The 27,823-nt window shown below is 44.0% G+C and overlaps 2 protein-coding genes across 2 annotated transcripts in view; one reads left to right on the top strand and one right to left on the bottom strand.

The window, feature by feature from the left end:
* Positions 1-3,040, bottom strand: part of PPIP5K2 (diphosphoinositol pentakisphosphate kinase 2) — a 50,248-nt gene extending 47,208 nt beyond the window's left edge. The window contains exon 1 of the mRNA XM_069880413.1: positions 2,933-3,040. The gene's annotated coding sequence lies outside the window, so the exon portion shown is untranslated. The remainder of the gene's footprint in view (positions 1-2,932) is intronic.
* Positions 636-27,630, top strand: GIN1 (gypsy retrotransposon integrase 1). Its single transcript, XM_069881160.1, is given in 13 exon segments — positions 636-749; positions 3,503-4,320; positions 12,003-12,148; positions 13,959-14,023; positions 16,042-16,050; positions 19,066-19,173; positions 22,800-22,831; positions 22,833-23,097; positions 23,367-23,565; positions 23,659-23,745; positions 23,748-23,815; positions 24,263-24,554; positions 27,329-27,630. Coding segments are annotated over 13 exon segments (2,505 nt in total).
* Positions 27,631-27,823: the final 193 nt, after the last annotated feature.

Consider the following 27,823-nt stretch of genomic DNA (forward strand, 5'->3'; position numbering starts at 1 on the left):
AATTGCAGTTGCCTAAATCTTGTCTCCAGACCCGAATTATTTTCCAAGAACTGTGCCACCTAAATGTTTGTGCTTGAAGCAGGATTTCAGTCTGACCCTCCATGGTACAGCAGCTTAGCCCAGGGGACTAAAAACGTAAGGAGTTGTACTGTGCGTGAACAGGACTAAGTTCACAAATCAGCTTTCAGTGAGGAAACATGCCTTTTAGATTGTTGATGCCTGAGTTTTCTAGTTTTAAGCCACAACATCTACAGTTTTCAAACAGTAATTACCTGTCTCATTTCCCCACACCTGCTTTCTTTCCTAGTAATTATACAGTTAATTAAGCAAAATATTTCCAGTCATTTAGAACTGCCAAACTTAAAGCAAAATACATTTTCAGTGCAAGTATCTTAATTTTTCACTTATTAAATTCTTTGTTTGTGTTGTAGTTCGAGGTAAACTAGTCAGTTTTGAGACTGAGTTACTGTAAGCAACTGCATTTCTCTGAAAATTAACTGCATGTTTTTGAGACAGTATCCTTCTCTAAAAGGATAACACAGGGCACTGATATGCAAAAAGACCAATGCTTATACTTAACCAAGGCCGTCCTCAAGGTGGCAGGAAGGGGGCTGCAACTGCACGGAGAAGCGATTATGGCAGGTGAGCCTAAACTGACCAACAGAGTGCTCCATCCCATATACGTAATACTTGGTATAAAATTGAGAGACCACGAGGGTCTCGCTCTCTTCTGCGATGGCCGATGTCCAGTAAGGACCTCGTTATTCTTGTTGCTTCTGATCCTGGACCCGTGTGTTCCTGAATCTATTTCCTGAGTCCCTCCTAGCTGTGGATCATTCCCTGGTGTATTTGGCTCTGCAGTATTTGTGGTGACATACAGTCGTCAAGGGGTGGGGGCGTGATCTCATGTATTTGTATATACTTCACTGTTTTCTAATTATTTTCATTGTTATTATTACCATTATAATTTAATTAAAGCTGTATTTCTAGTTTTCAACCCCTTTGGGTCTTTTTTCTTCTCGTATCCCTCTCCGTTTTCATTGAGGGATGGGGGAGAAAAGGATTTTGGAAGCTCAATTACACAGTTTTTAGCAGCTGAAATTTAGCTGGGTGGGGCTCACCTGTGACAGCTTCCAGAATTTGTTTTCCCCAATATCACACCAGCAGAAACATCACTTTTCAGCACAAGTAATGGCATCTGCTAAAACTGTCACTATCACAAAGCATCTTTCAACTCTTTAGCAGTCACAGAATATAAACTGTAAAATGAACCATTACCATTACTCAACAAATATGTCAGAACAGCCTTAACAGTCTAGAAAAACCTAGATATCATTGTCTTCCCTTCAAGATAAAAAGACAGTATTTTTTTAAACTGTCAAACACTACTAAGAACTGACATCTCACATATGTTAAAAGTGCCTCCTGCAAAACCACAGAACAGATAAACATCACATTCATTAACCTCCAAGGTCCTTTCTAAATCAAGGCATATTAAATACAACACTTATACTTGTGGCAATCTTCACAGAATCATTCAGGTTGGAAAAGACGTCTAATGTCTAATCACCAGTTCAACATCACCATGCGTACTAAACCATGTCCTGAAGTGTCACATCTACACGCTTTCTGAACACCTCCATGGATGGAGACTCCACCAGTTCCTCGGACAGCTTGTTCCAATGCTTGACCACTTTTTTCGTGACGAAATTTTTCCTCATATCCAGTCTGAACCTTCCCTGGCACAACCTGAGGCCATTTCCTCTTGTCCTATCACTTGCTACTTGGGAGAGGAGACCAGCACCCACCTCTATGCAACCTGCTTTCAGGTAGTTGTAGAGAGCAAGAAGGTCTCCCCTTGGCCTCCTCTTCTCCGTGCTAAACAATCCCAGTTCCCCCAGCTGCTCCTCGTAAGAATTGTGCTCCAGTCCCTTCATCAGCTTTGTTGCCCTCCTCTGGACAAGCTCTGGCACCTCAACGTATTTCTTGTAGCAAGGGACACAGCATTCAAGGTGTAGCCTCACCAGTGCCGAGTACAGCAGGATGATCACTTCCCTAGTCCTGCCAGCCACACCATTTTTGATACAAGACAGGAAGCTATTAGCCTTCTTGGCGACACAGGCACACTACTGGCTCATGCTCAGCCAACTGTCAATCAGCACCCCTGGGTTCCTTCCTGCCTGGTAGCTTTCCAGCCACTCTTCCCCAGGCCTGGAGTGTTCCATACAGCCATCATGATGAAGTGCAGGACCCAGCTTGAATGTTTCAAAGAAGGCTGGCTTCTAAGCTTTTAGAAATTCCACTCAGATGTCAAAATAGCTTTTCCATATTCTCACAAAGAATTTGCTACTTCAACTTTATAGCGATGAGAAAGTTTCCATAAGATAAGAAGTTTTTTGCAAAGAAAGCTTCTGGAGGCCTGATCTGTTCTAACCACAACCACCAGAATGATGAAACTCTTCCACAGAAAGAATCAGACAAGACAAGCAGTATAAAAATCAGTAGTTCTCAAATGTTGAATAGTAAAAAGGGATAACATCAATCAAATCCTTATGCCAAAATCACTTCAACATAGCAAGAATAGTTTTGTTGTTGGTTGAATCAAAAATCGTTGAAAGTGGTAAGGTTCAGCTTCCCCTTGTCATTTAAAATTGCGTAAGTTTTCACCACAACAAAGTAAGATTTAATTGGAATTTCGATACCCCAGGCAAAAAAAAAATGTTTGACTTGCTACTAGAGTAGAAAAATCATGTATAAGATATGCAGAAAAGATGGAAATGGTGCAGCTTAAGCAGATGAAGAGGACAACACTTAGAAAGAAGGATGCAACGTGACGTAGAAATACTGTAACAAAAACTATAAAGTGTACAAATAACTTTCCAGCTTAAGGTACTTGCTACAAGTGGTTTAGATAGGACAGGAAATCACTTACTTCACGGTGGTTGCAAAACTGATCTCCTTCAGTCTGCCTGCTTGGGTGAGGAGAGGCACGTTACAAAAACAACTACTACGGGGCAACAACAAAATTGCCAAAACCCTCGCGTACTCAGATGTTTTCAACACTCAGTCAAGTCTGCCAATTCAGGAAAACAGCACTAGAACAAAGAGAAATGTTAGATAGGCCACTCTATCTCTACATCTCTCCCATCTCAGCTTCCAACAGGTTATTTTCTAGTTACTACAGGTAAACAATCCTCAGCTCTTGGACTGCTGCTGCTTTCCCTTCCTAACTTGATTACAACGTAGGCAGCAATCTCCTTTTCTCCAAGTAACTTTACACTGAATTTATCATCCGTTTTTGGGATGTTAACAGCGTATCCCAAATACAGCGCTTTTAATAGCTACCGTATCACACCCCCGCACCACCCTGCCCCTGTTTAGGAACGCTGCCTCTCACTCCACACACGTCTCTGTACTGAAAAGCTTCACCTGCTTTTACGACAGCGCAGCACGCTGCAAGCACTAGTCCCCGCTGTTTCAGTAAAGCGGTTTCCGAGAACAGCACAAAACACGACACGAGATCCGCGGAAAAGCCGGACCCGGTTACGCGCCACGCCCACCACGTTCCGCCGACGATCGCGGCGCACCGGCCGCGCCTCAGGTCCGCGCGAAAGACAAAGGGCTCTCCCACCCCGCCCTCGGGCGCCGGACGGGCCGAGCGGCTCCCGGCCCCGCTCGTCGTGGGACCGCCCGCCCCGCCGCCCGCCGCCCCGGCTCCGCAGGGCCTCGGCTCGGCCCGCGCCGTCCCAAAGGGGCCGGTCCCGGCGGCGGAGGGCAGGCACGGGCCGCGGGAGCGATCGCCTCACCTACCCGCGCGTCCGACCGAAGAGGCGCCGCCGCTCGGCGCCGCCGCTCGGCGCCGCGCGGCCCCGCGTCGCCCCCTCCGCCACTTCCGGGGGCGCCGCGGCTCCGGCGGGAAGGGGCCGAGCAAGCGCCGCATACCTCTGCCAGAACAGGCGCGCGCCCGGGTCCCGGCGGCTGCCGGCGGCCTCGCCGCAAAGCCGGGGAGGAGTCGCGGGGCGGCAGCGGCGGGCAAAAGATCGCGCCGGCACACCTCCGCGCGTGCGCGAGGCTGGCGGCGCCGGGCGGGGGCCGCGCCCGCTCGAGGCTCCCGCGCGCCCCGCCTCGCCCCGCGCGGTGCACGTTGGGGGCTGCGCTCTTCGGGACGGGGGTCGTTCTGGATCGCTGCCCGGGTGGGGCGGTTGGTGTCATCCCTGAGGGAGGCGGTTGCCGGCGCCACGGCAGTGCTTTTACTTGCTTGCCTCTGTCGCCAAGGCAGCGCTGCTGCCATCTGCAGCACGGCTTCCATCCTGACCGCCTGTGTGTGGTGCTCTCGTGATGCCAGCCAGTGGCCCGTTGGGTGCTGTCTGTCTTGAAAGTGGAGATACCAAAAAAAAAATCATAGAATCATAGAACAGTTTGCGTTGGAAGAGACCTTAAAGATCATCTGGGTCCGAGCCCCCTGCCATGGGCAGGGGCATGTCCCACTGGATCTGACTGCCCAAGGCCCCATCCAACCTAGCCTTGAGCACCTCCAGGAATGGGGCAGCCACAGCTTCTCTGGGCAACCTGTGCCAGTGCCTCATCACTCTCATGGTAAAGAAGTTCTTCTTTATGTCTAGTTTAAACCTGCCCTTCTGCAGTTTATCCCCATTGCCCCTAGTCCTGTCATTGCAAGCCTCCCCAGCTTTCTTGTATGCCCCCTTCAAGTACTGGATCTCCTCAGAGCCTTCTCTTCTCCAGGCTGAACAACCCCAACTCTCTCATCCTGTCCTTGTCTGGGAGGTGCTCCAGCTGTCTGATCATCTTTGTAGCCCTCCTCTAGACCCGTTCCAACAGTACCATATTCTTCCTATGTTGAGGATTACAGAACTGAACAGAATACTCCAGGTGAGGTCTCACAAGAGAGGAATAGAGGGGGAGAATCACCTCCCCCAACCTGCTGGCCACACGTCTTTTGATTCGGCCCAGGATACGATTAGCTTTCTCAGCTGTGAGTGCACGTTGCAGGCTCATGTTGAGCTTCTCATCTGCCAGCACCCCCAAGTCCTTCTCTTCAGTCTTGTAAAACATGGGACAAGGCATGGTAAAAACAGTAACACAGCAAGTACACGTAATAAAAAGAAGCCTGCTTTCTTCCACCAAGCTACCTCTAAGAGATTATCCCACCACCTGGAGTCTAACATAGACTTCCATTTCTGCACTGGTGTAAGAGTCAGTCAAAGGATCGATTTCTGTCTCAACATTTTCTCATTTTTAGCCTCAGAACTTGACTGTATGAATCACAAATGCAGGCCTCAGAAAAATGGCCAGAGCTGGTACGGAACGAATGCTTTGTACCTAACTCCTTATCTCAAAAATGTTTTGTACTTGTCTCCAAGCCTCCCTGCTCCCTACCATTGTGAAAGATCCATGAAGCAAGGAGGAAAAGACAGGAAGATTAATGACGGGACTTACCACAGACCTATAGCCAACAGAGCATGTGTGCAAGGTGATGATGACTACTGGCCTTCATCAGGAGACCCCAGGTTGACCACTGCCACCAAAAGGAGCGCATGGGCAAGGGGAGGAGACCTGCAGACACTCCTCTCTTGGCATGTGTGGAGATTGGCACATCCCCACAGGCAAAGGTGGGTCACAGGCGTATTGACTAGCATAAAAGACAGCTCCAAAGCAGCTGAATGAGGGGGAACAGAAGACCAAGACAGAAGAAGACCCCTCACACACCATGGGATCACCTCCATCAAAGACTGAAACAGCAAAAGGCTTTCTGGACCAGGACTCCCAGAGACGCCGGACATCTCTGGACCCATGGTGGTAGCTATAAACCCCTTTTCCTTCCCTCTTCTCCCCCATCTCTTTCCTTGTTCTCTGTCTCTTTCTATCGTAAGTCGCTTTATGAGCACAATTAATAAAGCGCCAGTTTAGATCGAAATTTGAGTCCTTTGACTCTTTGAATTATTTGCACTCTGAAATCGTAAATGAAACGAACTATCACACATCCACTTATGAGTGGACCATGACAACTGGGGCGTGCAATTTTTTAAATTTCAGTTGCAAGGTTCATTACTGGTTGGCCACTATCACCTATTTTAAGGCAACAATCAGAAGTGTTCCATTTTCCACACACAACTCCTTCTGCCAATAAATAATCTAAAGCCAGTCTGTTCTGATGTATTGCCCCTCTCATCTGTGTTTCCTGTTTGGCCAACAATTGGAGGTCGGCTGCTGTCCGATTACTAATTAATTCTACTACTGCCTGTAACCTAATTATTCTATTCAACATATAAATAGGTGTTCGATAGCCCCAACTTCCATCTTGTGCCCAAGTGGTGGGTCCATACATCTGGTTAAGTCTTTCTGGGGACCATATGTCTTCTTCCCAGGTTTGGGTTCTTCTGACTGTTTTTCCCTCTTTAAGTTCTCGAACAAGGGAATTCCTAGCTCTCCCCCCTCCTCCAGGGGCAACATAAAAAAATCCAGTTGAATTATCCCTAATTTACAACTCCCTTCCCAATTTCCAGGTAGCTTCAAATAAGATCTTTTACCACAAATCCAGAAAAACCCATCAGGGGCTCTCCACCAGTTCCTAGAAGTGTTTCCTGTGTTTTTCTGAAACTTCAGGATCCTTGGTAACCCCTGGAATGGATTATTTCCAGTACAATTAAAAACTCCTTCCTCGGTGGACTTGGTACAATTGTTATTATCTTTGGAGAAATAACATAGGGGTTTTTTCAGGCCACCAGGTCCCATGTGTGCCATTGTGGCTGTACACCTGTTTACAGGGGGTCTCTTCTACCCACTCTCCATATCCTATACAACTTATGCACTCTATACCAATTACTTCAGAACTTAGGATCCACCCCAGTGGTCTCATCCTTTCTTCTGAACTGAGTGAATGATTCCGTTTTAGTATTTGGAGAGGATCCAGACTGGTTCCTTTCCAGGGCCACTCTCCATTCATTAAAGGACCTCCGCATACCCGACAACCATACACATTTAGTTCCTTGGCTATTCTTTCAGCCAGATCTACAAATAAATTCTTGGCAAAAGTGGGGAATCCTCGTTGCATTTGCAATTCCTCTCTGATTTCATTATATAATTGCTTACTGTCTTTTGATTTTCCTTACTGGACAGAGTTTGCTAATTGCCATATAACATTCTTTTCGAACTGTTCTTTGTATTGATTTTGGATTCCCCCACCATCTGATATGTCCCAATGTCCTCCCCTGGTGAAACATATCCATTCTTCTCCCTTAGGACACCCTATTCACAGCCTTGCTCCTCCTTTTCTCAAGTTTCTTTCCACCCACAATTGTATTTTCCCCAACTTACAAGTGGTTAAGCTTCGTGAGTTGTAAAAATACCTACTTATGTGAGTGTGGTAACTAAGACTGGAAGCCCCCCTTGCATGCAGATGTTGGTAACATTTACAACATTCATTTGGAGAACATGTGGTGCAACTGGAGGTGAGCATAACCCAAAGTAGTAGAGTCCAGGCAGCCATCATAAGCCAAGGGCTGGTATAGCATATATCTCCATTTCTCAGTGCCTATTGGATTGCAGCCAACAGCAGAGTTTGAGGTGCTTCTTAGCAGCAGATATAGAGGCTAACCCAGTCTTGCCCTTGGCTTAGTGCACATTATATACCTGAAATCACCTTTTAGATTTTCAAAGGGCTGCCACTTCCAACACACTCTACTGTACCATCAGTCTCCCTTGTGGTTATTCAGTTTAGCTAGTCCCTTATTATTACAACAAGAAACAACACAGGTAACCGTACTTACAGATTTCACAAACCAATTTTACTCGCCCTTGACTTGTTCTGACTTATCGCCTAAATGTTAGCTTCAAAGGATCACCTCCTGGTTTCAGAGTCCACTCTCTAGAAAGCAAGGCCACTGGTCCCTTCACTCTAGTGACATGAGTCCACCCCTTCCCTTTAGTCCTTATGGCTGCTTCCGTTGTCAGTAGTATCAGGAAGTAGTATCCTTCCCACTGCGGGGACTAGAGTATTCTCCTTCCAGGATTTCACTAGAACCCAGTTCCCAGGCTGTATCTGATGTAGGCTTGTGGGAGTGGGATGCGGACCTGAGTAACGATGAAATCTCAATATGAGTATAGTTGTTCTCCTTTATTCATAAACACAACACTCCTTATATACTTATTCTAGCAGAGCACAAGCTAATAAACAACTTACAATTGTTCCTACTGTACTGTCCACACGCCTTAAGTAGTTACAAGATTGGTTAAAAGATGTTAAGCACTCGAAGGGGACTGGTACAATGGTCTTGACGTTTTAGGGACTTTCCAGGCTGAGTTCAGTGCTTTTGTTACGCACTTTCTTCTACCAACATACCAAGGTCAGCTTAAAGGGGAACGCCAGGCTTAATCACAAGTGTTGAACCCTGGATTATTCATTGCTATCAAATCATGTCCTTGGTCGTCGAGCCATCCTTCCACATAGGCTGAAATATGGGGGTGCTGTTTGGGGCAGCAATCCACTCTTTCTTGAATCTGCGAGAGACTGAGTTATTCCACACAAATAGCCTTTAAGGTACATATCACTGATTTAAGGGATCAGCACACACTCTTCTCTCTCTAGATATGGGAGGCCGAACAACATTTCGTATGGAGACACCACCAAGTCTTTCCTTGGGACGGTTCTGATTCATAATAAAGCTAAAGACAGACACTTGGTCTATGGTAGTTTGGTATCTGTCATTAGCTTGGTAATGTGTGCATGTTGCCTCCTGACAATTTCCCAGACCAAGCTGGCAGGTACAACAGTTCATAGAGTCATAGAATCATAGAATCACCAGGTTGGAAAAGACCCACTGGATCATCGAGTCCAACGATTCCTATCTGCCCCTAAACCGTGTCCCTGAGCAGCTCGTCTATCCATCTTTTAAATACCTCCAGGGATGGTGACTCCACCACCTCCCTGGGCAGCTTGTTCCAGTGCCTGATGACCCTTTCTGTGAAAAATTTCCTTCTTATATCTAGTCTGAACCTCCACTGATGCAACTTGAGGCCATTGCCCCCTGTCCTGTCCCCTGTCACTTGGGAGAAGAGGCCAGCTTCCTCCTCTCTTAAACCTCCCTTCAGGTAGTTGTAGAGAGCAATAAGGTCTTCCCTCAGCCTCCTCTTCTCAAGGATAAACAACCTCATCTCCCTCAGCCACTCCTCGTAAGACTTGTCCTCCAGTTCTGCCGTCTTTAAACTGTGCCCACTTCTGGGAAGAGACCTGTCCTCCAAGTTCTTGTATTAATTCCCAATCACAGTTGGAGTATCTTAATATCTTCCTGATTTTCTAAGATTTCATTTCTGTTACTTAGGATTAGAGCTAAAGTTTGCTCTTCTTGCATTCTTTCTGCTGTCTGTTTAGCCTCATAGTCAGCCAATCTATTACCTGTTTCCTAGTCAGTGTTCCCTCTCAGGTGCCCTTGACAGTGCATGATTGCAACTTTAGTTTGTAGTTGTACTGCCTCCAATAGGTGAAGTATTTCTTCAGCTTGTTTAATCAGTTTTCTTTGTGCCATCAGTTACCCTTGTTCCTTCCAAATCACTCTGCGAGCACGAACAACTCCGAAGTCATATTTAGAATCTGTCCAAATATTTATCTTTTTCCCTTTCACCTGTTCTAAGGCTCTGGTCAAGGCAATAATTTCAGCCTTTTGAGCTAGAGCCTTAATTAATTCTCACTAAGTAGGTTAGGTATTGAGGTGACAAAATGAGTAGGGACATGGGAAACTAAGTATCCAGGAAGGAAGCTCACTTAATGTTGTCTTCTTGGGCAATTCTCTAGCACACTGCTGAAGCATGTAACAGTTTGTTGGATCAGGATTTTGATAAATATATTAAATGTCTATGTCTATGTGTCTACATAATGACTTTTACTGTAGAAACTGCCATTGCAGGACAGAGGATATTATTTCTGTTCAGTTGAAGTATAAATTGTGCTTCTGTGCAGATGTATCATACTGCTGTGCAGTTAGAACCAATAACTATGTACTATGTTATGAATGTTCAGTGTATCAGGCAAGAGTTTCACAAGCAAGAAGTACTGGAAGAATAATGATTGTACCAGAGCATCTTTTCTTGCTGTGTGTAAAATTCTGTATCGTGACAAAATGGTCTGTCCTCCCAGTGGTTAACAGGCAGTTTTGACTTCCTGCCATGCCTGAGTGACTGGAGTAATGGCCCTCAAGAGAGCCCTGAATGAAGCTTGAATATATCCTCAGTCAGATAGGATGGTTTAATTGCTTTTCACCTGCACTCTTTTACTTCAGAAATGCTAATTATTTGATTGATTTGATTATTTGATTGACTTGATTGTTACTGAACAACAGAAAAAATTAACTTTGTCACGGTGGCCTCACTTTCCTTTTTACCATTTGTTACCCAATTTACCAGCTCAATGGGTTGCTTTAGTTTGTGTTACCAAATGTAAATTTGCAAGCAACTACTGTGCCAGCCAAGACCCCCTAGAAACAGTACTCTGTTCTGGCTCCGCTCCTTCCCTGCTCTGAAACATGTTTTTATCTCATAGACAGGATTGTAGTAGAGAAAAGTTTATCTGTGCTAGTTCTCTTAGGTATGACAATTTTACTTTACCACACTAATGTTGTTATGACAAGAGACTTGGCTGTTTTTGAAAGCCAAGTCTAGGATATGCAAGATGAAGTACTCAGCTGGGCCAAGGTCTTGCCACTGTTTGAATGTGAAGCTCCTGGCATGCATTTGACATTGATAACACATATGCCTGGCTTATGTAGAATATGGTATTCTATAAATAACAACATTTTATTTTGAGGGAGAAATGGAATAAATAGAATCAAGTATAATCACTCTTCAGAGCTCTTTATCTCCTTCCCATCCCAGTATAGTAGACATGAGTGAGAATCTACAAATTGAAAAATAAATATCCTAACTTACACATCTGACTTCCAGATAGCGTCAGTGTATAATGAGATAAGGCGGATTTCAGATTGACTGGATGATGTCACTTTTCCATAATTATATGCCACTTAGCAGATACAGCAGACAAACTGATTACTCTTTTTAGCAGGCTGTACGTTGTTACATTGTCTAGTCTTGGGACACTGGTAGGATAAGGAAGAAATTTGCTTAATGCTGTGGATAACCAGCATTCATTAAGAAATTATGACATGGCAGACCCCAAGCCTGACCCCACTCTTGTAGATGTCAATTTGAGCATGATCAAACTGCCATTCCATCTACATCTTCATTGCTGCTGGAGCAGATTTGTTAAAAATAAATCACTGAAATCACGTAGAGGTTGCATGAATATTTCTGCCTGTGAATATTTGTTCTTGTCGTTAATAGCTAAGTATTTTGCTTCTATTCTTGCTAGATTTAAACTTTTCCTGTACTAATGACGCATTTTACTAATTACATCTTAGTTTACTAATGTGATCTCTGAAGTCAGCCTGTGTCAAGGAATGAATTGTTGCCTTACATGCAGAGTCTGGTTTGGAGTTTCAGAATCTTAATTCTCAGATGAATAAAAAAAGCAAAATAAATTTATATCAGCTTCTATATGGGGAGTTATTTTTTCCTATTTGTCTGTGGGGATTTTTTATCTAACTAGGGTGGCTCTTTGACACATCTAACCTCTAGCACACCTGCATTTGATAGATACCCAAATGTTTAAGAATGAGAAAAGCAATTTCTTTCTCTCTGGTGTCATTCCCTGAGCTCCTTTCCTCAGTGAATGTAGCAAGTCCCCATTGCTTGGAATTTTTAAAATATAGGTTGACAAAAACAACTTTGCATAGAACCAAAGTCATGTTTCAAGTAGTGTTCCTTATTGCTCAAATTGATGGCATGGGGATATGGTGCTGTGCATTGGATAGTGTAACAGCCTCTTAGGTGTGATTTTATTAGGATACCTCTCAACTACAAAGAAACCAGTAAAAACTGGAAATGTGTTACTGTGATAACTGCTTTATCTAATAAATACTGTGTATCTTGTTCAGGTTAGCAGTGGTCTGCACGGATAAAAATGGTGGCCTCCACCTGAAGCAGACAGCATACTACAAGTGAGCAGGGGAATATCATCCCACAACATTATCAAGTGAAAAAAGTGGAACCAGGAGAGGAGCCAAAAAATTTGTTTTCAAAGGTAAAAATAAGACTCTCAAACTACTTTGAAAATAGATTTTTAAGTGAAGATTTACTGGTATGAAGAAAGAAAGTGGGGTCTTGCACTGCAACATGCTGCGATTTTGATATGCAGTCTTTATGAAACAAACATCCTAGTTAAGTCTTGTTAATGTGTAACAGGATGTTTACATAATTGGAAACTCAGTCTGCTTTAGTTCTTTCTAGGAGGAATTTGTGTATCTAAAAGCCATACCTTGTTCTCAATACCAGGGAAAAACATAGTGTCACAACCCGGACCCACGAGCCACACACTCATGTCCGGCCCTGACAGAGGGGAAAGTGGATTCGTTTGTCTGTGTGGCGATCCGGAGGCCAGTAAGGTCACTCCCAGGGTGACTATCAAAAGCACTATTTATTTCTGGCTCCAGCAAGCATAAACATACCAACATACCAACATACCAGGGCGCACAACAAAGACATGAGGGGGTGCAACCACCCAAAGTTACAGAAATGAATCCCCGAAAACAACCCAGGCTTTTTCCAGGCTGCGTGGTCCAGGCTGGTCTGATCAAAGTGTGTGAGAGCGAGCATGGAGATGAGAGTGAGACTGTCCCCCTGGTTCTTTGAGAGTCCTTTATAAGGCCAGCCTGACCCACATCTGCACGCGCCTCTTTGGTGCCCCGGAAACGAGCAGGTGGGGGGTAGCGGGGGCAGCAGCCATGGATCATACCCTCCCGCCACTGAAACCAGCTCTGGGGCCCGACTTCATCCCTCGCTGGGGCCTGACTTCACCCCAGCGAGGGAGAGCTGTGCCTGCTCCTACGTTGCTCCCCCGGCTGAACCTCAGCACTACAGACAAGCTGGTGCCACAAGTGGGTAGTCCTCAGACAAAATGTTTAAGGCAAAGAGATAAACATAGTCTGACTTTACATTCCACCCCGTGGAATGACTTAAACATTCGTCACAGAACTCAGATTGAAAACTCGGGTCCATGCTGTCCGTAGTGGTGACACTTAAGGGTGCAACTTGCTCAGTCAAACCCGCTGCTGCATCACCTCCACTCAGCCACAGCCAGCTCTGGGTCTGGAGCCCAGCCAAGCAAGGAAGAGCAATGCCTGCTCCTACATCATCCTTCTGTTGAACCCTACACACAAACAGGCAGTCTTCAGGCAAAATGTTTAAGGCAAAGAGATGACTTTACACATAGCCATTGCAATTCTTAAATCAAAGCACTAGAAAAAGGGAAATCCAGGTCTGCAGCTGTAGACAGGGAGTGTTCAGTCCATTTGGAAGCTCTGTGTGGCTGGGCAGAAGTGCCAGAATGGCCATCTGTCACCTTAGAGTCTCCTGGCTCTTCCCAGCATTATTACCTCCCTGTGAGGAAGCATATGAACCTTTGTAGTCTGCTGCACTTTCTCAAAACCATCAAACCTGCCAAGCCTATGTATAGAGAAGACTGGGAAGAGCTAAAGCTGCGAACTGCAACATCGGTTTGCTGGCAGGAGAGCAGTAAGTCTCATAACGTGACCTGCCTTTCCTTTCTAACCCAGCATTAGCTTGTGTTTCAGGCAAATTTTCTGTGGGAACATTGTTTGCATTCTGACTTACCCTTGTAATGCCTCATGCCTGGATTAATAAACATAGGTGAACAATTGCCTTTTTGGAGGAAATAATTAAAGTATTTGTAAACAAAAAGCTACATTTAAGAAGAAGAGAATTTAAGTTGATTTAATAAATTCTGTACTGAAGCACGCCCAGAAGTTTAGTAAAATAAACAAACCACTTGCATATAGCTTGCTGGTACTTTTCTTATTTCAGAAAATAAATGCTCTTTGTTGGAAAAGACAGAAAACAAATGCGCCTGGTGATAGTTTCAGATGAAGAGAAGAAAAAAGTTGCTTGAGAAATGACGGAAGAAAACGGGACAACACATAACGATCAATGTGATCCAAGTGAAGCCGTTTTATTTAGGGTTCGTAAAACTGTTTAACTTTAGCCCGCCTTCAACAGTTACCTTCCTAATTTGCATAACACAACAGAGTCGTTGTAACCTTTTATAACCTTGAGGACCCTGGCTATGGCTTCCCAGCTCCACCCAGCCACAGTGCTTGGGCTGCTCGTTTTATGTTGCTACCCAACAATTCCCCCGTTTTCTTTTTGAGCACCCAAGCACCATTAAAAGCATCAAAATACTTAATACAATAATGGCAATCAAGATAAACAATCCTTGCTTTAACGCTCCAACGAGCCATTTTCTTGACTTGTGACACAGCTTCAAGAGCTGCAACTCCTGGGGCTAATAAACCGGCAAAAAATTTTTCCTCAAAACTCCAAAAACGTATTGTATACTTGGTGTAAACAACGTTAACTTTCCCAAATAACAAGGTCCACCAACTGGTTTGCTGGGTATTCCACCCCATGCTCTGTCACCACAGATTAGAAAATATCCGGGTTGAAGAGCCTCTTCAGAACCGTTATTCCAAATTCCCTTTTCTGTCAAAAGACCACCCCAGTTTCTTTTTCCGATGTGAGGTCCTCTTGCTCCGTCATCTTCCTTTCTTTCCAGGGCTTGATCCACTTTTGTGGCACCCAGCGAGGTCCAGTATGTTAGGACACAAGCAGAACCTCTTCCTGTCATTTTTAGTTCAACAGGTCCTTTCCATTCACCTGAGTCCCAGTCTTTGTATTGTACCTTGATACCTTGCTGGTCCTGGTTATTCAATCCTGATTCCAGTGATTGATGATGAATTACGATTGGAGGGCTATTCCTAGTTCCAGTAAGGCGCAAAAAATTTAGCACATAAGTCGCTTTTGCAATTCTTTCACTAGGGGGCAATACATCTCCTCCCCTTTTTTGTTTTTGCAAAAGGGACTTCCAAGGTTGCATGAGAACGCTTAATGATTGCCTGACCCGTTGGAGAATGTGGGATACCCGTATTACGACGGATTCCCCATTGAACACAATAATGTTTAAATTTTTGAGAGACATAAGCTGGCCCATTGTCTGTTTTTATCATTTGAGGTATCCCTAATGCCATTACAGCAGCATACATGTGTTTAATTACGTGTTTTGCAGATTCCCTGGTCTGTGCCATGGCCCATATGGCCATAGAAAAAGTATCTACTGAGACATGCACATATTTCAATCGCCCAAACTCTGAAATATGGGTCACATCCATTTGCCATAACTGTAAGGCTTGAAGCCCTCTGGGGTTTATTCCAAATCCTAATCCCATACCTCGTTTTTGACAATCTGGACAAGAATTGATTATACCTTGTGCATCAGACAGAGGAATATTAAATTGGCGTTTAAGTACTTTAGCACTTTGGTGAAAAGATTCATGTGAGGCTTTGGCTTGTAAAAAGAGATTTGTTCGAGGATCATTCCAAACTGCAGCAACAAGGCGATCGGCATGATTATTCCCGATTGCCAGGCCAAAATTAGGTTGATGGCTTCGTATATGAGTAATAAAATACTTATGCTCTCGTTGTTCCAACAGGTACAGCAATTGTAACAATAAGGCATACAAAACTGCATTTTTAACTTCTTTTATCATAGCCCGTTCTATTCTACAAACAGTACCTACAACATATAATGAATCAGAAACTATATTAATAGGCTGTGATGTATATTGTTGAAATACCCAAGCCACTGCTTGTAGGTCCATAGTTTGTAATTAATCACCTGGCTGTGTAAATATTAGCTTCTGGTTCCATTGTCCTCGCTTTTGCCAGGTAATAGCAGTCCTACCAGATTTCTTTCCTGCATCTGTAAAAAAATGTAATGCCTTTCACTGGCGTTTCAGATCGCATCAGTATCTGTTCAAAGGTTTGGTTTTGTATCAAAGGAATCAATTTGCTAATACGTGTTGCTAATTTCTCCCATAAAATCTGCTAATGCAATCCCAATAGGTTCTGAATGTTCCATAAGCCAATCCAAATATCCTTTATTAATTGGCAGGTAAATTCGTGAAGGTTCAGTCCCAGACAATTCCAAACATCTTTTCCTGCCTTTCATAATCAATTGACCAAACAGCTCGAGTCTAGCGTTTATAGTATTTTTCGGTTGATAGGGTAAAAATATCCATTCTATGATTTGAAACTTTTATTCTGTCTGTCCCAAAAGGCCAAAGGATGTTTTTGATCTTGACCAGAGTTAACAATACTAGCTCCAAAGGCTTATCTGCCACATAACGAGTTACATTAGCTTTTAGAATTTTTTCTATGATTTTGTCCAGCTGCCCATCAGTGGCCGCTCCCCAAAATTTGATACCAATCGTGTCCCCATTTGAGACAACATGTCTTGTCCTAATAATGCTACCAAACACCGTGTATTTATTTTGTAGTCCTTTTCATGGGCATCGGTGGCTACCCATGCATATAGATTAAGTGGGGTTTGGGGTTTTTTTTTGGGTTTGGTTTTTTTTTTTTTTTTAGTAAGGGATGCCTCTCTGAATTTGGGAGGCTCCCCTGGACAGGCTGTCCTGGGCAGTATTTTGATTTGCTGAGGGAGAGAGTAGCCAATAAATCCTCTTGTTTGGTTTTTTGTGAGCAGTGCAAAGTAAACCCAGTAGCTGCTTTTTGGCTAGGCTAACCATAGCTCCACTGGTTTTCTCAGCCTGGGGGGGCTGGTCCTCTTTCTAACACGAACTATAGTAGCAGCTATTAGTCCCTTTGTCAAAGCGGTTACAGGCATTTTCTTTTCTCGAACCGGGGGGCAGCTTTTGTCTGGGGGCTGCCGCTTTTTTGCCAACTAACGTAGGTCAGATGGGGGCAGGCTAGGCATTAAATATCGGGGAAACCCCTCTCCTATTCCAGGAATAGGGATTTCAATCTCATCATTCTGCTCCCAAAATCTATTTCCTCTACCCCAGCAGAATCCTGCTTGAATCACAAAGCACAGCGCTCCCTCAGGCTCCTGCAATCCAGCCCGCTCCCTTAGGACACATGCATTTGCTTTCTCCCCCTTATCAATAACAATTGGGGGTTGGAGTTTGAAATCAGGATCTGCACCAAGAGCAAGATCAGGTTCTGCCACCCCGTCATTAATAATGATCAGGGGTTGGAGTTCGGGATCAGAATCGGGAATAGGATCCGATTTCATCACCCCCTCCGCCCCAAAACAATGAGCCTCATGCTGCGAACTAGAAAAACCCGTCCGACAACACCCCCCACTGCCGTTCGAAAGCGGCGATGTGATGCCTTCTGTTTCACCAACAGGACCCGCTCGAGCCACCCGCTCGGACTCTGGGGCTGCATCCAACGGACTGTAAGGTCCCTCAAGTTCTTGCTGAGAAACTCTAATCCTCTCCTCTCCCTCATAAGCAACCTCTATTTTAAACAAGGGTCGGAGCTCAGGGGCACGATGAGGCCGCATCCTCTCACCCCAACAATAAGTGGCAGCTTCCTGATCACACAAATGCTCCCAAGCTTGATAAAAGGCAAGGCGCTGAGATGGGGATAATAGTAACATAACTAATTGCCGAATATCTGCAGGACAAAGGGTATGACCCGTAAATATAAAATCTAATAAACCCTGTGTAAATGGTGATTGCAAACCATATTGCGTACAAGCAGCCTTGACTTCTTTTAGTAATTTCCAATCGAAGGGTTCCCATTCACTCGCCCCTGTCTGTGTATTTAACAATACAGGATACGCTTCCACAGTTACCCCTTCTAGAACCGCGTCCCTAATTACCCCCTGCCAACGCGCTCCCGGTCCCCGCCACCTGGTCCCCCCAGTCCCGGTATCAAACCCCATCGATGGTAGAGCCGGTGCAGTCGGTTCAGGGCGTGGCTGCATTCCTGGGTGATCGGGTGGAGGTGGTTCAGGTGGACGGCTCTCCTTTTCCTGGCGAAGTCGAATTTCTTCTAGCTTTGCCAGCAGTTTATCAAATTCTTGTCTGAAATTGGAGCACTCAGGAGAGGGCGACACAGGACGTTCAGAGTCCTCACTAAACGAATCCTCAAAGGAATTAATTGAAGGACTTTCTGGAGGAGGAGGCCAAGGAGGACCTTTATGTCCTTCACCTTCGGTAGCGTGAACCTCCTCATGTTCTTCCACTGGGGGAAATGGGCGAGAAGGCCAGTCTTTGGAAGGTGGTGGTGGTGCCTTCGTGGGTAAATTACTTTCATGGAACGATAATGCAGATGCAAATGAACCACCACTGTTCTCTTGATTCCTATGCAGACCAGCATAAGCCGATGCTGCAACTTCTCGCTCGACTTTCATATCACACAATGTCTCTTTAACTAACCGCCAAAGAGTAAGATACTGCCAAAGGCTCTTATTTCCTTTCGAGCATTCATCAAACAGTCTTTGTCCCATTCTCTCCCAAGTTTCTTCTTCGAATAGGGCAGTGGTCGTTGTAACAACGCCGCTTCGATAAGCCCATGTTAACACAGACTGCAACGCAGTTTTTTCATAAGTAATTACTCTCAGTGAGAGCATATGTTAGAGGAGCTTCTGCGCAGATTCTATCCGCGCCTGCCCCATCTCCTCCCCGACCGCTCGCCTGGCCAGTGGCGAGTTTCCTCAATTCTTTAAGCTGCGCAGCCCTTAAAAATTTTTTCCCGAGTGCCGGGGACAGCACTCACCTACGGTCCGCTTTTCTGTACCCTCTGCCGCGTCTTCAGTCGTTCAAGGCAACTTCGGCAGGCCATCTGAGGGTCCCTGTTCGGGTGCCATTTGACGGAAGAAAACGGGACAACACATAATGATCAATGTGATCCAAGTGAAGCCCTTTTATTTAGGGTACGTTCTGCTTTTATAAACCTGTTTAACTTTAGCCCGCCTTCAACAGTTACCTTCCTAATTTGCATAACACAACAGAGTCGTTGTAACCTTTTATAACCTTGAGGACCCTGGCTGTGGCTTCCCAGCTCCTCCCAGCCACAGTGCTTGGGCTGCTCATTGTATGTTGCTACCCAACAGAGAAATGCCATGAAAATGCTGCTGGCATTCGTCATGGTATATCAAGGACACTGAATTTAGTGGACTCTAATTACTACTGGACCTCTGTAACAAATGATGTCAAGCAGTGGGTATGGTCTAATAGATACAGAACTTTTTTTAACGTAGTCTGTTACAAAAATTTTGTAATTGTAAGACTTTGATACAGCAAGCACACACATCACTTCATGCTGACAAAATGAAAGCTTAAAATCAAACTTTAAATGGTCTTATTGCCAAAACAGTGTTTCTTTTTTTTTTTTTCTTCCTTTTGCTACAGCCCAGATGTCTTGCATGTTGCTATGTGTTACCCAGTGGCAGGGAGCCATACTGACTTTAAACATACAGGGCACATCTGCTATTTAAGAGGGATTTCTCTTGCAAGGACTCATATCTTTGCTAGGATACAGTGTACCATGCCAAGGATGTGTGTCTGGAGTGGCTGCTGGCAGATAAGAATATGAAAATGGTTCCTCTACAATTATGTGTGTTCAGGAAACAGCTAAACAAATGACTGCTTGGGAAAGTTCTTCCTCCTCCTTCACTCAAAGATATATGGATACGATCCCCAGGCAGAATCTGATCCTTGAGGGAACTGCATGTAAATGTCCTTTATGGCCATATTACTGTTGCTATCAGCTGGCTGCGTCACCTGAATAGTTTGAATTCATGCGTAACTGTAACATAAACTGAAAATGAGTCTTTGCTTTCAATTCAGACTTAGACAAGTAGATAAAGCTGATCTGTGTTATGCATGAAATATTACATGTACTACCAATATTTTTCAGCCACAGCATACACAGCAGAAGCAAAAGGGGACTTTCTTTGGATCCCAGCTGCCTCATACTTCCTTTAGTATTTATAGGTGGTAATGTATGGTACTGTTCTCCTGGAGAAACTGGCTGTTCATGGCTTGGACAGGTGTTCTTTTCACTGGGTAAAAAACTGACCCAAAGAGTAGTGGGGAATGGAGCTAAATTCAACTGATGGTCAGTCACAAGTGGTGTTTCTCAGGGCTTGGTTTTATGGGCAATTCTGTTTAATATCTTCATCAATAATCGGGATAAGGGGATCAAGTGCTCCCTCAGTAAATCTGCATATGACAACCAAGTTTGGTGACAGTGTTAGTCTGCTTGAGTGAAAGAAAGCAATACAAAGGTATCTGGACAGGCTGGATCAGTGGGCCAAGTCCAGCTGTGTGAGGCTTAACAAGGTCAAGCACCTGGGTTACAAAAACCCTATGCAATGCTACAGGCTTGGGGACAAATGTCTGGAAAGATGCCTGGTAGGAAAGGACCTGGGGGTATTGGTCAAAAGCTGCCTGACCATGAGCCAGCAGTGTGCCCAGGTGGCCAGGAAGGCCAATAGCATTCTGGCTTTTATCAGAAACGGTGTGGCCAGCAGGACTAGGGAAGTGATTGTCCCCTTGTACTCAGGACTAGTGAGGCTGCACCTGAAATACTGTGTTCGGTTTCTGACTCCTTGCTACAAGAAAGACATTAAGGTGCTGCAGCATGCCCAGAGAAGGGCAATGAAGCTGATAAAAGGGGCTGGAGAAGTTCTGTAAGGAGCAGCAGAGGGTACTGGGATTGTTTACTCTGGAGAAAAGGAGTCTGAAGGGAGACCTTATCGCTCTCAATAATTACCGGAAAGGAGGTTGTAGTGAGCTGGATGTTAGTCTCTTTTCCCAAATAGCAAGTGATAAGACAAGAATAATTGGCCTCAAGTTACAGCAGGGGTGTTTGAAATCAATATTAGGAAAATTTCTTCACATAAAGGATTGGCAGGTATTGGAATAGGCTGCCCAGGGAAGTGGTTAAGTCACCATTCCTGAAGGTAATTTAAAAACATGTAGATGTGGTGCTTAGGGACACATTTTAGTTGTGAACTTGTCAGTGTTAAGTTTGCAGTTGGACTTGATGATCTCGGAGGTCTTTTCTAACCTAAACAATTCCATGATTCTATGATTTATGCTGTGGACTTGAAAAAGCACAGTACATTCAGGATGAGGAAAGTTCAGCTATGAATTCCTGCACATAGTCTTCTTCTGGCCTTAAGTGTTGTTTGGTTTTGTTTTATTTTTATGCTGGGGCTGAAAAACCTAACATTAAAAAATTATAAGAAAGGTGGTAAAATTAATTTGTTTTGCATTGCCTGGTCGGACATAACTTAGGAATGGTAGAGATTTATGATCAGAGAATTACAGAATCACAGAATCACTAGGTTGGAAAAGACCCACCAGATCATCGAGTCCAACCATCCCTATCAGTCACTAAATCTTGCGCCTAAGCAGCTCATCCATCCGTGCCTTAAACACCTCCAGGGAAGGTGACTCAGCCACCTCCCTAGGAAGCCTGTTCCAGTGCCCAATGACCCTTTCTGTGAAAAAATTTTTTCTGATGTCAAGCCTGAACCTCCCCTGGCAGAGCTTGAGACCATTCCCTCTTGTCCTGTCCCCTGTCACTTGGGAGAAGAGGCCAGCACCCTCCTCTCCACAACCTCCTTTCAGGTAGTTATAGAAAGCAATGAGGTCTCCCCTCAGCCTCCTCTTCTCCAGGCTAAACAACCCCAGCTCTCTCAGCCATTCCTCATAAGTCCTGCTCTCCAGCCCCCTCACCAGCTTGGTTGCTCTTCTCTGGACTCGTTCCAGAGCCGCAACATCCTTCTTGTGGTGAGGGGCCCAGAACTGAACACAGGATTCAAGGAGCGGTCTCACCAGTGCCGAGCACAGAGAGAGAATAACCTCCCTGGACCTGCTGGTCATGCCGTTTCTGATACAAGCCAAGATGCCATTGGCCTTCTTGGCCACCTGGGCACACTGCTGGCTCATGTTCAGTCGGCTGTTAACCAACGCCCCCAGGTCCTTCTCCTCCAGGCAGCTTTCCAGGCAGACTTCTCTTAGTCTGTAGCACTGCACAGGGTTGTTGTGCCCCAAGTGCAGGACCTGGCATTTGGCCTTTTTAAATCTCATGCCATTGGTCTCAGCCCAGCGGTCCAACCTGTTCAGATCCCTTTGCAGAGCCTCCCTACCCTCCAGCAGATCAACATTTCCACCCAGCTTAGTGTCATCCGCAAACTTGCTAAGGATGCACTCAATGCCTTCATCCAGGTCATTGATAAAGACATTGAACAGGGCTGGAGCCAGCAGTGAGCCCTGGGGAATACCACTCATGACTGGCTTCCAGCTGGAGTTAACTCCATTTACCACCACTCTCTGGGCCCGGCCATCCAACCAGTTTTCCACCCAGGAGAGGGTGTCCAGGCCAGAGGCTGAGGATTTCCTTAGCAGAATGCTGTGAGAAACTGTATCAAAGGCTTTACTGAAGTCCAGGAAGACCACATCCACAGCCTTTCCCTCATCCAGTAGCCGAGTCACTTTGTCATAGAAAGCAGTCTGGTTAGTTTGGCAAGACTTGCCTTTCATGAACCCATGTTGACTGGGCCTGGTCATCTGGTTCTCTTGCATGTGCTTCATGATAGCACTCAAGATCACCTGTTCCATGACTTTCCCTGGCACTGAGGTCCGACTGACAGGCCTGTTGTTCCCTGGATCCTCCCTGCGACTCTTCTTGTAGTTGGGCACATCAGGCAGCCTCCAGTCAAGTGGAACTTCCCCAGTCAGCCAGGACCACTGAAAGATGATGGATGATCCTGCTGATCTTCTTGAAACTTCAGCATCGCTTTTTATTTATAATGTCTTCCTTGATTTTTGCACTAGGTATATGCTTAACAGCACTGCCAAGTGGTGAACCTCTACAGCACTGAAAACACGTCCTGTCAAATCAGAGGTCCCATGGACAGCAGTCACTATAGACCTAATGGGACCTTTCAATGGTACTGACAGAAGCTGTAAGTACATCATAATTATGATAGATTTGTTTACAAGATGGGCTGTTATCTTGCCACTGCATGACCCTTCAGCAGCTGAAATTGCTAAAGCAATCATATATGTGTTTTCCTTTTATGGGCCACCTCAAAAAATGCCTGTTGATCAAGGGAAGGAGCTGGTTTATCGGGTAAGTCTTTATGTGGCTGATTTCCTTTTTTTTCCAAGAAAAAATTAGATTTTTCTGTGTGTTGGATTTGAATTTTAGACTATTCTTGAGAAAGACTGTACATTTATTTTTCTTTAATTAAAAAATGAGAAAAGAAAAAAAATAGCACATACAGAAAATGACAAAGCAATTACTTGCAATTGTAATTGGATGGAAAACTGAGTTTGTTTATTTGATCCATGACACAGAAGAGGGAAACCTCCAGTAATTGCATTCTTTTTCTTTTCAAGATAAATGAAGAACTGTTCGCACTGTTTGGAATGAAACAGATTGTGTTATCCTACCCTCAGACAGATGACATTAATGAAAGAACATGCAAGACAATCAAAGCTTTCCTTAACAAATACTGCAGTGATCATCCAAATAACCAGGATGAACATTTGTCTGCTATTGCCTATGCTTTCAATTTGACAGATTTGGTATGTGAAGGTTCTTTCCCTTTTGACTGAAGTACAACAATGTATCTACAAAGCTGTATGCTAAATTTCCTTCCTTTTTGGTCCGCATTTAAATGGGAGATAGATCAAAACACCCCCTATTTTCAAATGTTTAATCATAACCCGCATGTTGTTGAGACTATGAATACATGCATGGAAGGAGAATACAGTATGGCAAAATCTTTGAAGCAACTAAAAAAGCCAGTCAAACACTGTAAGAAGAGAAAACCTCGAATTGCCACGTAAATGTTATATGTTCATATTTTACTAGTAGAAGACTGAAGGTGAAAAAGATGGAAAGGCTTGAAATGTAATGTGTAACTAACCTTTTAAAGCAGTGTGGGGTTTGGGGTTTTTGTTTATTTGTTTTTTTGTTCCTTCACCTGTGATCCCTACATTCCAACATACCAATTCTTATGCATTTGGAGGCAGTAACCTTAACAGAGACCTGTTGCCAAGAGATTCATATCTGACTTAGAGGACTGCATACCTATGGAAGCTGAAAACCATTGCCTAGGGGCTGTTGGTTTATGAAGATAAAATCAATTTATTTCTCCAGTCCTAAGTATGATGAATCATGCACATCCAAAACTACTTACTGGCATGCTTCTGCATTATTAACCACTGTTATTAAAATACATGAATACTTATGGAGAAAGAAAGTGTAATTCATATGTGTCTATGCATAGGTTGAGAAAAGCACTTCAGATGAACAAAAAATCATAAACAAAATCACTGTCAAAAGGAAGCCAAAGCAATTAAATATCCTTCAACTTAAAGTTGGTCATGAAGTCCTCAGGCAAAGAAAAAACTGTTGGAAAGGTGGTCATTACCAGTCAGAATGGGTTGGTCCTTGTGCTATAGATTAAATCACAGATAATGGCTGTGCAATATTAAGAGATGTCACAGGATCCAGGCTGAAAATACCTATCAAGATGGCTCACCTCAAGCTATACGTAAGAGGGTCCAGTGAAAAGGTATGTATACGTGTCTGTGTTTTTATATATACAATTTTGGTGTGGGTTTTTTTTCCTAAATTTTGAGTCAGGTTTTGGTGTTAGGTTAGGTTAACAGAGTAAACAAATATTCACTTACCAGCGTGAATCAAACTAACACTGGTAGTAGTGAAATAATTGTAGTTTTCAGTAGCAGGAACAGTGAGTGTAAGTGGCTTCAATCCTATGAGGAGCATGAAATAGAGCTAATGAATCATGGTTAAAGTCCACTAAAAATCAGATTCCATTAAAGTTGCTTCTAATCTGTCATTTGGCCCTGTTCATACTGGCTGGTGAAAACTTGCCAGAAATATCATCAGGCCAACCTATATTCAAAGAGCATTTTCTGACTGTGTTTCTGTTTTGATATAAACAGGATTCACATTTATTTTGCTTTTGCGGTGGAAACCTAATGTGTGGTTTGGGTTTAGTGGGTTTTTTTTTTTGCATAGTTTGATTGGTGCAGATGGTACACGTTTAGATTTTTTTTTTTTTTAACACCAAAAGCACCAGAAGCTGGTGAAGGGGCTGGAGAACAGGCCTTATGAGGAACGGCTGAGAGAGCTGGGGTTGTTTAGCCTGGAGAAGAGGAGGCTGAGGGGAGATCTCATTGCTCTCTATAATTACCTGAAAGGAGGTTGTAGAGAGGAGGGTGCTGGCCTCTTCTCCCAAGTGACAGGGGACAGGACAAGAAGGAATGGCCTCAAGCTCCGCCAGGGGAGGTTTAGGCTGGACATTAGGAAAAAATTTTTCACAGAAAGGGTCATTGGGCACTGGAACAGGCTGCCCAGGGAGGTGGTTGATTCGCCTTCCCTGGAGGTGTTTAAGGCACGGGTGGACGAGGTGATAAGAGGCATGGTTTAGTGATTTATAAGACTGGTTGGACTCGATCTGGTGGGTCTCTTCCAACCTGGTTATCCTGTGTGATTCTGTGATTCTGTGAAAAGAATGTCCTCCAAAGCCTTAAAATAGAAGCACTACAACAAAGAACCAAAGACTTGGGTAATCAACTGCCACTTTTTTGTTACATATTCAGTATGTCCTGTTGCAATGCTGCAGCATTAATCAAGCAGTGGCAGGTGGTTTTGTTCCATTGATTCTGTCTTTGAGTTACTGCATGCATTTTGAGGAAAATGAGTACTTGGTGTTTAGGATATTTCTGTCATAAAACAAACTGCTTTTTGGTTCAGGGTTCCTGAAAAGTAGAACAATTCCCACCCTTTGGGCATGTATTGTTAAGCTTTGGTTCTTCAAAGTGCATAAACTGCCTTAAGATTGTAATTTCTTCTATCCACTTTAAAATGGAGGCATTTACAAAGCTGAAACTAATTCTGGAATTTCATGTGAGAAGCTAGTATTTATGCAAGTTGTCAGCTGCACATTTTGTAGCCAAGACGCTGGTATCATGGTACATTTCCAGGACGGTACTTGTACTGTTCAATGATTACTGTGTGGCTTCAGTGGGATAAGAGGAGAGAAACTGGGCTGTGAATGATGTAATGAATTACATCTTTTTAATCTGTAAAGAAACATGTATATCTTTGTAACAAAGGGCTTTGCTTTATTAGCAGGGATGCACTTTTTTATCTGCAACTTACTTATTGTTCCTATTGCTGTGGTAGAAGTTTAGTGGCTGTCCCACCAGACCGGTGGCATAACCTTGGATGGGAACAAAGCAGTTGCAGTGCTCTCTCTGAAATAAATGTGGAAAAAGTTCGTCTTAGATGAGGATGTTTGTGGTCTTGCCTACCAACTTTGTAAGTCTTGAGTGTTTTGCTTACCTTGCTCCAAAATTCAGAATTGTATTTTCTGTATCATTCTTTAGATGTGTGCATTTGGGAGTTTCAAAGTGGAAAGGCAAAGCCTGAAAACGGAGTGCTCATTTTTCACATGAGGAAAAAATCATTCACAGGTGTGAATCGGCAATCAGAAGCAAGGTATCTTTTCATAGCCTTTTGTAACACTCTTCACATAAAGATAAACCCTGAGTCAGTGCACTAATAGAGCCCTTAGAACAGGTATCACAGTATTCCAGCCTGAATGTACCTGGGTTGCTTGCTAACTGGGTGTCTTCACAGCCAACCAGAAACCACACAGGACACCTTATGCATACTTACATTTATGTGTCTGAAGCAATGTTTTGTTTTTCTTTTCTGTTATGGCTTAACCCTAGCTGGCAAGTAAGCACCACACAGTTGCTCATTTACTTCCTCCAGTCCCAGTGGGATGGGGAGGAGAAGGGCAGAAAAAAAAGAAACTCTTGGCTCAGATGAAGACAGCTTAATAGGACAGAAAAAGGGAGATAGAATAATAACAGCAGAATACATAAAAAAAGTGATGCACAATACAGTTGCTTACCACCCAAAGACTGATGCCCAGCCTGTGCCCAAGCAGTGATCACCTGCTCCAGCCAGCTCCTCAGTTTATATACTGAGCATGGCATTGTATGGTATGGAGTATCCCTTCAGCCATCTCAGGTCAGCCGTTCTGCATATATTCCCTCCCAGCTTCTTGTGCACCTCCCTACTGGCGGACTGTGGAAAGCTGAGAAGTCCTTCACTTAGTATGAACATTACTTAGAAACAACTAAAAGCATTATGTATGTTACCAACATTGTTCTCATACTAAGTCCAAAACATAGCACTGTGCTACCTAACATGTAAATTGTTCTGAAAAGTAAGTTAGCACCTCATGAACATTTTGAGTATGGCTTTTGGTAAACTAAAAGGGTCTAATTTAATGTCTACTTTTCTTTTACAGACAAACATTACTTTTTACAGGGTGCAGTAGTTGTTGATCACAATTATATTAGCTTACCTGAAAGATCCCATAATCCAAGCCAACAAGACTCTGTTGCTGAAGGGGAAATAAATGCCTATACAAGATATATGTCTTCTGGGCAAATGCCACCTGCAGCCTGCAAAGACCATGAATCAATGCATGGTAAATATCAGCCTAAGCTGACAGAAGATCATTGCATTGAATCAAACAATGCAAAGCTGGAGCAATGGCCTTCACCTTGCTGGACTCTTCAGACCAAGATAGAGGATTCTTCAGCATAGTCTTACATCACACTTCATTGCTGAATGATTTGTAACTTCTATGGCAGACCAAAAAAAAATTGTAACAGCTCCAAATTCCTTAGCCAAATCCATTTTACTGCTTTATAAATATAAGAGGATTGCAGGTTAATTTTTATGCATGTTAAGAAGGAGTTGTTCTGTTACCAAAAACACAGGCACAACCTAGTAAAAG

This window comes from Phaenicophaeus curvirostris, chromosome Z (genome assembly GCF_032191515.1).
Source record: "Phaenicophaeus curvirostris isolate KB17595 chromosome Z, BPBGC_Pcur_1.0, whole genome shotgun sequence".
NCBI lineage: Eukaryota > Metazoa > Chordata > Aves > Cuculiformes > Cuculidae > Phaenicophaeus > Phaenicophaeus curvirostris.